Here is a 13,039-nt window from a genome sequence, read left to right as displayed (position 1 = left end):
TCAAGTATTTCAAATTTCATATACTTTTGTCTAATATTGTACGTCCGATACATCCTTAACCCTTTCGCTGCAGTGTTCGACTATAGTCGAACGCCGCTACATTCCCGTTCGATGCGGATTTCGACTATAGTCCACGCATTAAAAAAAATGTATTCTCTTGTACTGTGATAAACATGTAAAATGCAAGAAAAGTTGAAAATTAAAAACGTTTTTTATTGATGTAAAATTGACAATCTTCAAGAATCGACCGAAAATTTGAATACGCAGCGAAAGGGTTAAGATAGACTAAAATGTAAAGATTTGTAGGTTTTTAAGACTTCCAGATTAGGTCGTAAGACGTGCAGACCAAAAATGCACATCTTTAAGACTTCGTGTTCCATCGATGTGGGATTGGTACCACTTCTATAAAGATGTAATGTAAAATAGGAAAGTGAAGATTTTGTGCCCAGAGCTTAAAGTTAAAGGCTTGCTTTCAGGTCCGACCGCGCAAGCTTTTAACCGGGCAGTACTGAATAATAAAACTTCTGAATAATAAAATATGAGTATTATTATGACTACTATCTATCCCCTAAAGCATTAAAAATATTGTATTAATATTGGACATAAGATGTACATATAATTATTTTTTGCATTATCTGCGAATAGTGGACTTCTTATCATTTGCTAATAAAATAAATTTGTAAATAATATATAATATAATATTACAATATATGTATTCTGAAGTTATAAATCGTTTCTTTTTGTTTTGTACATGTAAATAATGTTGAACATGAAATAAATTTCTCGTGTCATTGATTATACAAGTATAAATTATCTCTTCTAATACTGAATTTTAAGCTAAATTAGCAATCACCATTCTACAAGCAATTACAATATAACATCATTATTAACAAAAAAAATGAATAAATGTAACGAAATGTGATGGAAATAATTAGTTTTATATTCTATATGTATACTGTCATGTGCTAAAAATTAAACTCAAATTTTAGTAGAATAAAATATTATTGTAAAGCAACAAACATTTTTCTATTATAAAAATAATATTTGCAAATATTATACTGAGCATAAGAATTATGATAAAGTTAAAGATGTTTCCAATTTTTTATCAATATGTGTATTATAAATCGTTTTATAAATAAAACACGACGTGTGTTTACTTTAGCTTCTCATATAAATTGATAAATTTATTAAAAATATGTTTAAACGCCCGAGAATTAAAAGTAAAAAGTGATGGAAATTTTTTTATGAAGAAAGTTAATATATTTTCTGTACATATCTTCCGTTATAAACTCCATTTAAAGATTTATATAAAATATTGCACTGATGAAAATACAATTAGAAAAGATAGTGTCTGACACACTTTTTCGTTATCTCGTATTAAAATAAAAGATTGTCATGGAGAAAAGGTAAAAAAAGGAATATTACTTTAAATTATATCGATATAAACTAATATTCTAATTAAAAACAAGTAAATATAATATGTATTTCGTTATTTACACGCATGAGAATATGCACCATACACACATGCACACACCCGCGCGCATATATACACTCACACGTCATTTTTTTTTTTAACTTCTCATGATAGTACCAACGCTTGCATAGCAAGTATCTCCACTACCTAAGATATCACGTCTCACAAAGTTTTCTTATTAATTAACAACAATTAACACTATTAAAAAGATTAGACTCCACGCAAAGTGATTTTATGTTAATTACTGAATGATGTTTTTATACTTATATAATAAATACACATTCTTCTTTATCCCATCTCATACGTTTTAACATTTCATATGGAAACAGGTAATGGAATTGCACTCTATGATATACATCACAAAAGAATTATTCATGTTGAATACTAGATTCTTGTTAGTTTTAATAGAATGAACTTCTATTTGAAATAATCAAAATATGCTAAAATTTCGATGAACTGTGTCCTTCCTGTATGTATACAGGGTGGCCGTGACCGGTGTGGATTCTGTATGAAAAAATAAGTAAAAAATATAGAATAAAATTTCGTCATAATTCGCTTAGTTTTCTAGAAAAATGACACTGAACTTCGATCAGATACTACGCATGGACCGATGTACAGTGTTAGACGTCGAAGAGGCAGGCTGAGGGGTACGCTTCTCGCTTACAGTGGCAAAGAAGCGTGCCCCTCGGCTGCGAGAAACTGACTTCGGTGAAGTCGCGTACTTGGTTAAAATTCGAAGTGAATTTCCTCGAAAACGATCATTCTATCGAACTATCAAAACATTTCATTCTATATTTTTTTACTTATTTTTCACGTAGAATCATCAGCCCCGCTTGTACCACCGGTTACGAGACACCCTGTATGCATATGTGCATACTTATTCATATACATATACCTTTTTTAAATGAAATGAATTAATATTATAACTAGTACCATTAATAACATTAGTTTTAGTGTATATGTAATCAAACTATCTAGAACTGATATTTAAAATCATTGTACTATCTACATATTTCAGTCATGTGTCAAATAATTGATAAATCCATACGTTATATATCAAATGTTTTCTGTAAAAAGATCAAATTTCTTTGAGAAAAGAGTTAAAATTAGAGCGTAAGATTTATTTTACTCTTTTCCTAAGCTGCACAATGTTATATAATAATTATATAGGGTGCGTGGACAATGTTTGTAGCGGTACTGTTGGAGTTGTCGGCGTTGTTAGAACAGGAATAGGCGTAGAAGGTATTGGCTGATGCGTTTGTCGCGGCGGTGATAGGAGTTCTTGCCTATCCCGTTCTCTTTCTCTTCCTGGACGCCATGCTTCCAGTAACGCTTCAACCCTCTCTTCCGTAGGTCCCCAGCGAGCAGCGCCAGCTGCATTTTGTAACCACACAACTAATGTCCCGTGCGCTGCTCTAATATTAACTTCGCCTCTGAAATTGATATTTGTAATTATTCCACTGCCTTGGTACCAACATATGTAGATTATAGCATGTTGAAACGTACTTTGGTAATATATACTGAAATCCGTGTCTATATTCATGTTCCATCGCAGGGACTACTACTTGTTTACGCTTAAAGTGGCTGCTTTCTAATTTTATAAGAGCATTGGGTGCTGGATCTCGCCATTCCGGTAGAAATACTACGAAAGATAAAGGTTCAGCCGAATCAGCCAAGAGGCGTTCGAAATGATTAACCATGGCTTCCATAAGCTCCTCGCAATATGGTGGATTAGCTTGAAAGGAGCCACTAACGGGTCTGAAATCTAAGAAAGGTCCTCTTGATCCAAAATAAGAATCTGCATCAGCAAACGCCGAACAATACTGTCTGAAGTAGCAATTTAATGGAGACGCAAAACATTCGAATGTTACGCCGAACGATCTTTGGAGACATTCAAAAACTGTAACAGGGAGAGCCATTTGTGTTGCTTGTCCTTCATTGATCCCAAGATATGTTTGATAACGTTTCAACATACACCAAACACGAGGCAGAAACATTTCAAACTTTTTATCATCAAAACAATTGTATCTGTATAGGTGCTCCAATTTGGCAAGATGCATGTTGTTAATACACACAGTGTCGCCGTGAAAACGAAGCAATGTTTGTTCACGTTCCGGAAGATAATCCACTTGTGGAAGGCGAGGAGTTGGAAGTGAGAATTGCACTGGGTAACACCAAACTTTTCTTTGCGTACTAGCTGGTCCTCCCGATGGTATAACATTTCCTAAACCATTATCCTTTAATAATTGGTTATTCTTATCCTTAACTTTTTTCGCATACTCTGTCGATAAGTGATAAATTTTCAAACAGATACCCTCAACGCTAGCTTTTACAGTTTCCGTAAGGTGCGGCTGACATTGCCGTTTCAAATGCGCGAGGCGGTCTTGAAAATCATCGAACGTAGCGCCGACCGTTCGTCTCAACCACTGAAACGTATCCTCCGCATTCCACTTTACAACTTTCCTACTCTCTGACGAAGCTGCTCTTGATTCTATCATTTTTTTCGCAGCTTCTGCGTATCGTGACAATTGTTTCCTCGCGTCGCCAGTGAATTTTGGTCGAACTAATTTGATAGGGATGTCATTCATAATTTCACGATACATGGACATAGAAATTTCAGGAAAACACTGACTTGGTAAAAGAGGGTCTGAACCACAGTCTATTACTTTTCTTTCCATCAACCATCTGTTAAAGGAATCTTTAGGAGCATCTATCGATTCACGAGTGTGACACAGTTCTTGGTAACACTGTCTCAGTTTTGCAAGTAAACTGCAACGTAGTGCTTCCGCTTCAGGATGAATATGAGGTAAATTCGATGGCACTCTTTCGTATATTATAACATTCGTCGGAATTTCCAAATCCCATGGACCTCTGTCGTTGAATTAAACTTTCATGAAATAAATAGATTTCTTTGCGATACCTAATTGCGTAAACAAGTTACTGAAACATACGCTAAGACAAACTTCTTTGCAGCTGGCACAACGCTGTCCTCCGAAGCTCTGCGTTTAACGGTTCCTCCGGAAGGAATGGCTCCGTTCCCAGAAACAGGCGGTACGCCACAAATGCCGAGAGGGTCCGTAATTGGGTCAAACTTGAATATAGATATAATTGACGTTTGTAATTTAATATTAATTTATACTTAGATTTTATACCTTAATACCTGAGGTTTCAGAGGCGGTATTATCCATAAAGACTCGCCGGTCAATTTATTCCAAAAGTACGGTCGATTTTCTCGTTTACTCCAGAACTTTTTCCATCCCTGTTGCTGAAGCTCGGGGGAAAGTTCAGACTCTGAAAAAGTTCCCGCCGGTGTGCCCTACAAGCATCCAAGACCAGACTTGTTACGAAAAAAGAAATTTTAATTTCGCACTGGTCCGAGCAAGTCCCTCGGGTTTCGCTCATATATCCTTACCTGCGTTATTAAATTCGACTGCTGAATGTGACCGAGTTGCGAACAATGGTCGGCTATAGTTTGCGTCGAGCTTAATACAGGCGCTTGAAGTTTTACGGGAGTAGGAACTATGACTTGTGCGACTGTTGGGCTTGCGTCTTGCTGCAATGTCTGATGATGATGGTGCATAGTAGGAAACGAGGATGCCGGTTGTCCTGATAGCGTTTCCCAAGTAGAAGCGTTAGGTATATCCTGTTTTCCTCCACTCACTTCATTCATTGTGTAACGCGTGTTTTGCTGGAGTACTTATACTGTATGTAACATTTACCAATGTGTACATAACTTTTCTTAAATATTGTATACAAACCTACTGTTTCGTTGTCGCGCGCAAACATTGCGTATAAAACATACAAAACTGTGAAATCATTACGAATTGTGAGAAAAAATTATACGGCGAACAATTTGCTATTTAGTTTCACAGCGATTGCAGACAATAAATGCGGGAAAGAGAATAAAAATTGGATGATTGTATGTTTCTGGCGAGTATTTGCACTTTCTAAAAATGTGTTAATTTCTTCTAGGCCGAATCGGAAATAAAGCAGGTACGGGTGAAAATATAATTATCTTGATAAGTTTTTAGTAACCTTATAGGTATAAGACGTATAAATTATGTGACAACATATCGTAATTCACTGTTTGTTTACATACACTAAAAACGTTCCGTAAAATCTGCAATTTTTCGCGATGCAGAATCACATAAACTTGTAAAAACTGCTTAATTGTCAATGTAGAACTTACTGGGACTAATAATGTTCCGAGTTCGTAGAAAATATACGACAAAACTTAAAATTCATTCATGATTTGTGAAATTTGACGCAACGACCTCCACCCGTAAGATACCATTTGCTTGAACTGAGGTTCTGGCGATAGCAAAGTTAAAGCTTAAAGCTTTCCTCACAATGAATGAGACTCGTACGTAAAACGATAGCTTGACGTTGCACAAGCATTGAGATGTTATTTACGTACATAGAATATCTGCAGAATTTCCGACACATACTTTCGTCAAATAATTATGCTACAAATATTTAATTGTACAAATCAGATGTATATAACACGTTTTCATACATACGCGGCATAATTTTTTCGACAATGCGTACTTTCTAGACGATCATTAAAATATTCCAAAGAAGGCATAGAAATCATATTATAGCCAGCAAAGAAATAAAAGATTAAAAAGCCGTTTTCGTAGAAATAAATTTTTCTCCGAAGGCGAATTACCAGTTAGCGTGAATACTTGTTAGAAATATTACAACAGGATACATACAGGTTATATGTATACTATGTACATACATATACTATTAAGGGTACCAATATTCATTTGACAAATCCGTTCTACTACTTTTTTATCTACGGATTTGCGCGGCCAAATCAAAGCAATATGGCGGCTTCACATAACAACTTTTCATACAGAATATATTATTTTGATTGTAACGAATTAACCATCACAAGATACTACTGAATTATCGTGCGCACGAAAATTAACACGAACATATCTTGCGGTATACGGAATCGGGCGCGGCGTATTCACGATCTGGGTGTAAGGAAATTGTCTCCAGTTTAAAATTAGATCGTGTCTCCAAAGTCTACTTTATTGGTTGACGCAAAGATGTTCTTGATTATTAAATGAAACTATTGCTGTTATGGAGTAAGTTTTAGTATCAACTATTTCTTTTCTATGAAGAAATATGTCATCCACACAAAGCAAAATGCGAGGTATGCGAATATTACGTTTCAAAGTAACCTTCTCCACTTTGTACGATTTAAGCACATTTCTCTGCTATTTCTCGTAATGGGCATCGACTTAAATTACGCTTCGTGTCTATATTATATTACGTCAATTTGAAAACACTTGAATTTTTTAAACGTAGGTCCAGGAAGGCCACCAAAATCAAAAAACTCTTGCACATGGTGCGGTGAAACTAAACAACCGTTGAAGTACGTTCTGCCGACTCAGCATGGGAAAAAAGAATTCTGCTCGGAGACCTGTTTGTCTGAATTTCGTAAAGCGTACGTGCGAGGTGCTTGCGTTCAATGTGACAACGTTATTAGGGGTGCACCTGTAAGATTGGAGCAAAAGGATGGGCCCACGAAAGACTTTTGTTCTTCATTTTGTTTAAATAAACATCAGAAGAAGGAAGGACAAACCGATATAAAGAAAAGTTAGTGATTCATGAGAATTGAAGGAGAATTAAGAAATCGACTGTATCGTGTTACCACCGTGTCGATGTACAAAGTATTAAGGGGTTGCGCCACCCTGAGGCAGCCTAAATGACATCAAAGTTTACGAATTTTTTTCTACGAAACTATGAATGTGACAATTACTTCATTATTATCTATGGTTAGGGCATACATTAAAGGACATTGTGTAAATTTGACTGAAAAATATTTAAAAATGACAGAGCTATCCGTTATCCCGTAAAACTCCTCCGTCAGGACGCGCGCAGATGGTGTAACGGATTGTGATGCCTAGGATTATCTGAAACTGAAAAACCCATAGCTATATATTGTTCATTGATAAAGTATCTATCGCACAGCATAGGGATTTAGAGAAAAAACCAGGTTTGTACAAATGCGAGCAAAGTGAAAATGAACATTAAATTTTTACCAAAGGGAAAATTCAAACAATTACTATAAACAATTGGGATATGGCATGAAAACAATCCTATGCTACGTGATAGATAATACTATTAAGAATATGTGTACCAAGTTTGAAATCAATCGGACAAATAGTTTTGGAGATATTTGGTATACCGCTCACACGGAGGAGCTTCACGGGATAGCAAATAACTCGGCCATTTTTTAATATTTTTGTACAGTATTTATACAATATATGCACTAATACATGCTCTACACATAAGAAGAAAAGAAATAATTTTCAACCTCATAGTAGCTGCAAAGAAAATTCGTTAGTTTCGATCGTCTCAGGGTGGGGCAACCCCTTAAATTTAACAAACCTTATTATAATGTTATGTCAGGAATTAATCGCTTTTTCTTTTTAGTAGGTAACAGGGACCAGACATCACCCGCGCCATCTCTTACGCCAGCTGGATTATTGAGCGGGAATAATATTCCATCGACAACTCAATCTTTCACGAATTCTAGTAACCACGCAAATGTGTCTCATTCTCCGTCGACCTCGACTGGTCCATTTCAGTATGAAACATATCAAACCTTCGATTGGGATCTTTATTTGAAAGAAACGAATAGTCAAGCTGCGCCGATCGAATGCTTCAAACAGGTACTTTAAGCCAATGATATTAAAGAGGATTGAATTTTAATTAAAAAGTACACATTTATGATAGTTGAATTTTATTTTAGCATGAAATCCCACCAATTAATGAATTTAAAATGGGTATGAAACTAGAAGCCCTTGACCCTCGTAATTTAACATCTACTTGCATTGCGACTGTTGTCGGTGTTCTTGGTCCGCGTTTGAGATTAAGGCTGGATGGTTCAGATAATAAAAATGATTTCTGGCGTTTGGTCGATAGTAACGAAATTCATCCAATTGGCCACTGCGAGAAATCTGGTGGTATGTTGCAACCTCCGTTAGGCTTCCGAATGAATGCTTCCAGTTGGCCGATGTTTCTTTTGAAAACGCTGAACGGTGCAGAGATGGCACCTGCGAAAGTATTTAAACGCGAACCAAAAACACCGCGCTCTAACATGTTCGAAGTTGGGCATAAATTAGAAGCAATAGATAAAAAGAATCCACAACTCATTTGCACAGCAACCGTTGGTGCTGTTAAAGATGATATGATTCATATTACATTTGATGGTTGGAGAGGAGCTTTCGATTATTGGTGTCGTTATGACTCTAGAGACATTTTTCCTGCTGGTTGGTGTTTTAAGAGTGGTCATCCGTTGCAACCGCCAAGACAGAAATGTAAGGAATATATTATTATATGCCACTAATATTATAAAAATATGTTCTTTCTATTGCCTTTACAAAATGTCTGAGCTGTTCGGGTACTCGAATAAAGCGAGCCGAGCCGGATACCTGTAAAATCCGGGTAGCTCGAATTTTTTCGGGAGGCTTGAAAAATTCGGGTAGTCCGAATCGTTTCGGGCCGCCCGGAAGAACCGGATATATAAGCACTATATATTGCACAAAAATTGATATACGCACACTAGATACGAGGAAAACATGAGTAGTGCGAAGTTCGCACAAGCCCGAGGGATTTGGAAGTAGTTAGAAATTCTTTTAATAAGAAAACTTCAAGATTATAAATTAATCAATACCCACTTGGAAACGGGTGTTTGGCCCGAAACAATTCGGGCTATCCGGTTCTTCCGAGCGGCCCGAAACGATTCGGACTACCCCGATTTTTCAAGCCACCCGGATTTTACGGGTACCCGGCTCGGCTCGGAAACCGGGTCCCGGCTCGGTCCGAATTTCAAGCCGCCCGAATATTCGAGCACTCCGAACAGCCCCGCAAAATGTACTAATATCGATGATATTATATAATACTTGCGACTAATGATTTATTTTATATGGGAATTCGCAGTGATAGGGCCTAATAGATTTAAGTCAAGAACTAGTAACGTTTTACCAGTAATGGCAATATCAGGTGGAGGTACTAATGGAGAGCCAGCTGTTGCTTTAGTGAGTCCAGCAGGTTCCAGCGCTCCTCCGCAACCAGCTACAGAACCTGATACTAGTACAGCTAATACCAAACCACATTCTTTAGAGAATGGTACGCATTAAAATAATTAGACAAACACCTCTTCAATTATTGCCCATTATTTTTCCACTCATTACTTCTGTTGTGTTACAGTTACAATTTATGTAAATCATAATTGCACGTGTGGCCCTTATTTTGACCCTCGTAAAGTAAAGGCAATGCCAGCACAATTTGGTACTGGCACCATATTACACGTTACGAGAGATATATTTCAAGCTTTCCTGATGGCAGCAATGAGTCCAAGACAAATGTTAAGTTTATTAAAACGCGGTGAAGGGGAAAGCATAAGCTTAATTTTAGAGAGTAAACCTACTTCTGTTAGGTTACCAATATTTATGGAGGAAGAAGATTTTTACATATACATTAGGCGGCAACTCGAAGACCTCTGTGCATGTGAAAATATGTTGTTTAGAAGGAAAGAAGGCTGCAATAAATGCCCGAGTACTCAACAGCCCCAATCTACAAATGGCGAAGAAACAGTTAATACTGCTAGTGTCACAACAAATAGCACTATTACCACAGAAAAGAGAAGGTGGTCATCTCAAAATCAACAAGGTCTGTCGTCAAGTGTCCAACAACAGCCGATGCAACAGAACTCTATATCGAATACGAATAATTCCGCGTTATCATCGTCGACAGCTGTGAAACAGCCTCGGAAATCTATTCCAGGTAAATACAACAGTTAAAAGCTGCGAGAAGTTTTATTTCCTTCTGGATATGTTCCTGTCTTTATTAAATAAATATTAATATTTTAACACCCTATTGAAAGTTAAGAAGAGTATTAATTATCATTGTTTTACTTAGAACTTGAAGCTGCAACATCTACCACTCAAGCTGAAAGTTCCATTAATCGTATACCTTCTGCTGAACCAGCAGAGTGGACTATCGAGGATGTAATACATTATATTAGTGTCACAGACCCTGCATTGGGGCAACATGCAGATTTATTTCGAAAACACGTAAGCTAACATACTTTGTACTATCTCATACATTTCTGTAGTGTTTGTATACGAAATAGTATTAAGGTGAATAATTAATATAATTAAATGTCAACAGAAACACATTGTTAACATAATTTGTAATAGACATATATTTATGAGCACTGAAATAATTGCATTACGAATATTATATTATTAGTAATGAACAATTATTTTCAGGAAATTGACGGGAAAGCTTTATTACTTTTAAATTCCGACATGATGATGAAATATATGGGGCTAAAGCTTGGGCCAGCGCTTAAAATATGCAATTTGGTAAATCGTATTAAAGGCAGGAGACATATACTTCTGTGACTTTATCAGACATCAGAATATTTATAGTGAGTTAAATCAACGCATTACTTAAACCGACTGGTCCAATTTGTTTTCACCATTGAGAACAAAATAATGTATAAGTTTGTTAACATAATGTGAATATGTTAGTTATAGACTATCGAAAGATTTTCATTTTAACAATTAACATAGATTTAACACTGAAAGAAATTAAATCTCTATTAAAGCTCTATTTTATTTTAAATACTTGAATGTTTTTGTTCTCAGAGATATGTAAAGTTCCATTAATATTGGTGGGTACGAAATTTCATGGTGTAATTATATCAGGTGATCCAACTTCAATCATTAAAGTATCAGGAAATAAGTATAAGAAAATATTCGTGCGATGATTATTGCCACGTTCACACTTCAATGTAAACGTTTATACGATTTGCTGAAAACATTGTTATGGCTTAAGAAATCACAATTATTTTATTCTATATTTCTGGCATAAAGAACGATGGAAAGTATATGTAGTACAATGAATGCTCTGTCTACTAACTATATTTTTCAGTTCGCCTTGTTATTTCAAATAGCAGTATAATTTTTTTTGTATAATTACACTCGAAATGTATTATCCAACAACGTAATAATATTAATTCAAAGAATCATATTTTATGCATACTAATTTAAAAGAATAATGTTTAAGAAATATATGTACAAAGTGTAATTAATTACGTTTTGTTTAATACCATACACATATAAAAGTGACGAAGTTATATGCAATTATTTGAATCGTTTACTGATGTATTGACGCAAAATAATATAGTATGAATTTATATGAATGAGAACACAATTAATGTTTTATTTTATATTTGTTGTATACTAATTATTTTTTTTTTATAAATTGTAAATACAATTTACAAACGGCTCAAACGGTTACATGTAATAAAATCTTTAATTCAGTACTTTTACACTTTTAGGGGAAATTACACGCAGTTATGAAATCAAAAGGTTAGAATACACATAACCAGCGATCATGTTAAAAGAAATTAAATTGTGTAATCACTTGCTTACATTTATTTCATACCTAACTATCTTGTTCAGTAATTCATCAATCTATAATATAACAAGTTCTACACTAAACTTAACTTCAAACATATAGTTGAAATATGACTAAATTGCAATATTAGATGCTTCATTTTATTCCATTTTCAATAGTCAAAATATTTAAAATACGAATTCTTACATTTTATGTGCAAAAGTGTTTATACGTTTCAGATTAATAAACATGTTTTACAATGCTACTTCCGTGTAAAAAGCTTCTCTAAATATTACACATATAATATATTCATTGATATAATTTCATAAAAACTTTTGTAAAAGTTAAGTAGGTATGTAGTTTATAAGCTGGGGCATTAAAATGTGATTTATATCGTTTCTTAACGATGTTTGCTTATCTTGATTTACTGTCTTCTCTAATTACTACAGGTAATACACACATGCAGATTATACTAAGTGTACTAGCAATTTCTATTTCAACTTGTACACGTAAAAACGTATAATATCTGCACAATTATCTCTGTGATACCTTGCATAATAATAGTGTTAAACATTAGTTATTAGGTCCATAGAAATGTAAGAAACAGATTTTTATTTCTCTGCTAAATTCCATGTATTTTTAAAATATTCCGAAACCGAAATAACAGATTCCTTGTATGTATATGTAAGAAGCTATAAATGTATATAAGTAGCATGATTAGAATAATAACGTTAAAATATATTTTTCTTATATTTTATTTCAGATTCAACTTGAAATTTAAAGATAATGTTGATAACGTGAAATATGTATGACATATACATAAAAATCTACTATGAAATAAAAGACTGTAACGAGTTATTCATTGCGTGATAGATGTTTTTATAAGCTAACGGTATTAACAGTTAAAAAACAGATAATTAAGCGTAGTTCAATTAAACGGGTATAAATAAAAGTTTTCTTTAATGTAACATATCCAAACCCTAATAACCATCTGTCTCCAGTCTGACATCAGATTGGTAGCAGGGTCTGTCTCTGGCATGAGAGCGCAAAGTCTGACGTCAGAACCGTAGCAGACGGCAGAATCTGCTGCGGATCTGCTGCCGATCTGACATCGGGCTCTGCACCTCAGAACGCAGC

At 34.9% G+C, this 13,039-nt stretch overlaps 2 protein-coding genes across 10 annotated transcripts; one reads left to right on the top strand and one right to left on the bottom strand.

The window, feature by feature from the left end:
- Positions 1-1,458: 1,458 nt before the first annotated feature.
- On the bottom strand, positions 1,459-6,112 carry Pcif1 (Phosphorylated CTD-interacting factor 1). Of its 6 annotated transcripts, none has more exons than XM_076831304.1 (7): positions 5,664-6,112; positions 4,887-5,176; positions 4,635-4,790; positions 4,426-4,565; positions 3,789-4,345; positions 2,981-3,698; positions 1,459-2,907 (listed from the first exon to the last, which is right to left on the bottom strand). In XM_076831304.1, the coding sequence occupies exons 2-7, from the start codon at positions 5,142-5,144 to the stop codon at positions 2,637-2,639; spliced, it is 2,100 nt and encodes a 699-aa protein (XP_076687419.1). In that variant the 5' UTR covers positions 5,145-5,176; positions 5,664-6,112; the 3' UTR covers positions 1,459-2,636. The 6 variants fall into 6 exon arrangements, with proteins under 6 accessions (XP_076687419.1, XP_076687409.1, XP_076687389.1 ...); XM_076831294.1 differs by having other exon boundaries at positions 2,981-4,037; positions 4,107-4,345; positions 5,664-6,109; XM_076831274.1 differs by having other exon boundaries at positions 2,981-4,345; positions 5,510-6,106.
- Positions 6,113-6,264: 152 nt separating this feature from the next.
- On the top strand, positions 6,265-12,797 carry Scm (Polycomb protein Scm). 4 transcript variants are annotated; one of them, XM_076806548.1, is made up of 9 exons: positions 6,265-6,638; positions 6,794-7,084; positions 7,925-8,163; positions 8,244-8,811; positions 9,434-9,622; positions 9,704-10,279; positions 10,415-10,569; positions 10,768-10,928; positions 12,666-12,797. In XM_076806548.1, the coding sequence occupies exons 1-8, from the start codon at positions 6,611-6,613 to the stop codon at positions 10,900-10,902; spliced, it is 2,181 nt and encodes a 726-aa protein (XP_076662663.1). In that variant the 5' UTR covers positions 6,265-6,610; the 3' UTR covers positions 10,903-10,928; positions 12,666-12,797. The 4 variants fall into 4 exon arrangements, with proteins under 4 accessions (XP_076662663.1, XP_076662654.1, XP_076662650.1 ...); XM_076806539.1 differs by lacking the exon at positions 12,666-12,797 and adding an exon at positions 11,844-12,643; XM_076806535.1 differs by lacking the exon at positions 12,666-12,797 and adding an exon at positions 11,149-12,643.
- The last annotated feature ends 242 nt before the right edge of the window (positions 12,798-13,039 follow it).

Source organism: Andrena cerasifolii, chromosome 1, assembly GCF_050908995.1.
Source record: "Andrena cerasifolii isolate SP2316 chromosome 1, iyAndCera1_principal, whole genome shotgun sequence".
In the NCBI taxonomy this organism is placed as follows: Eukaryota; Metazoa; Arthropoda; class Insecta; order Hymenoptera; family Andrenidae; genus Andrena; species Andrena cerasifolii.
This window is presented reverse-complemented; position numbering and strand designations above follow the sequence as displayed.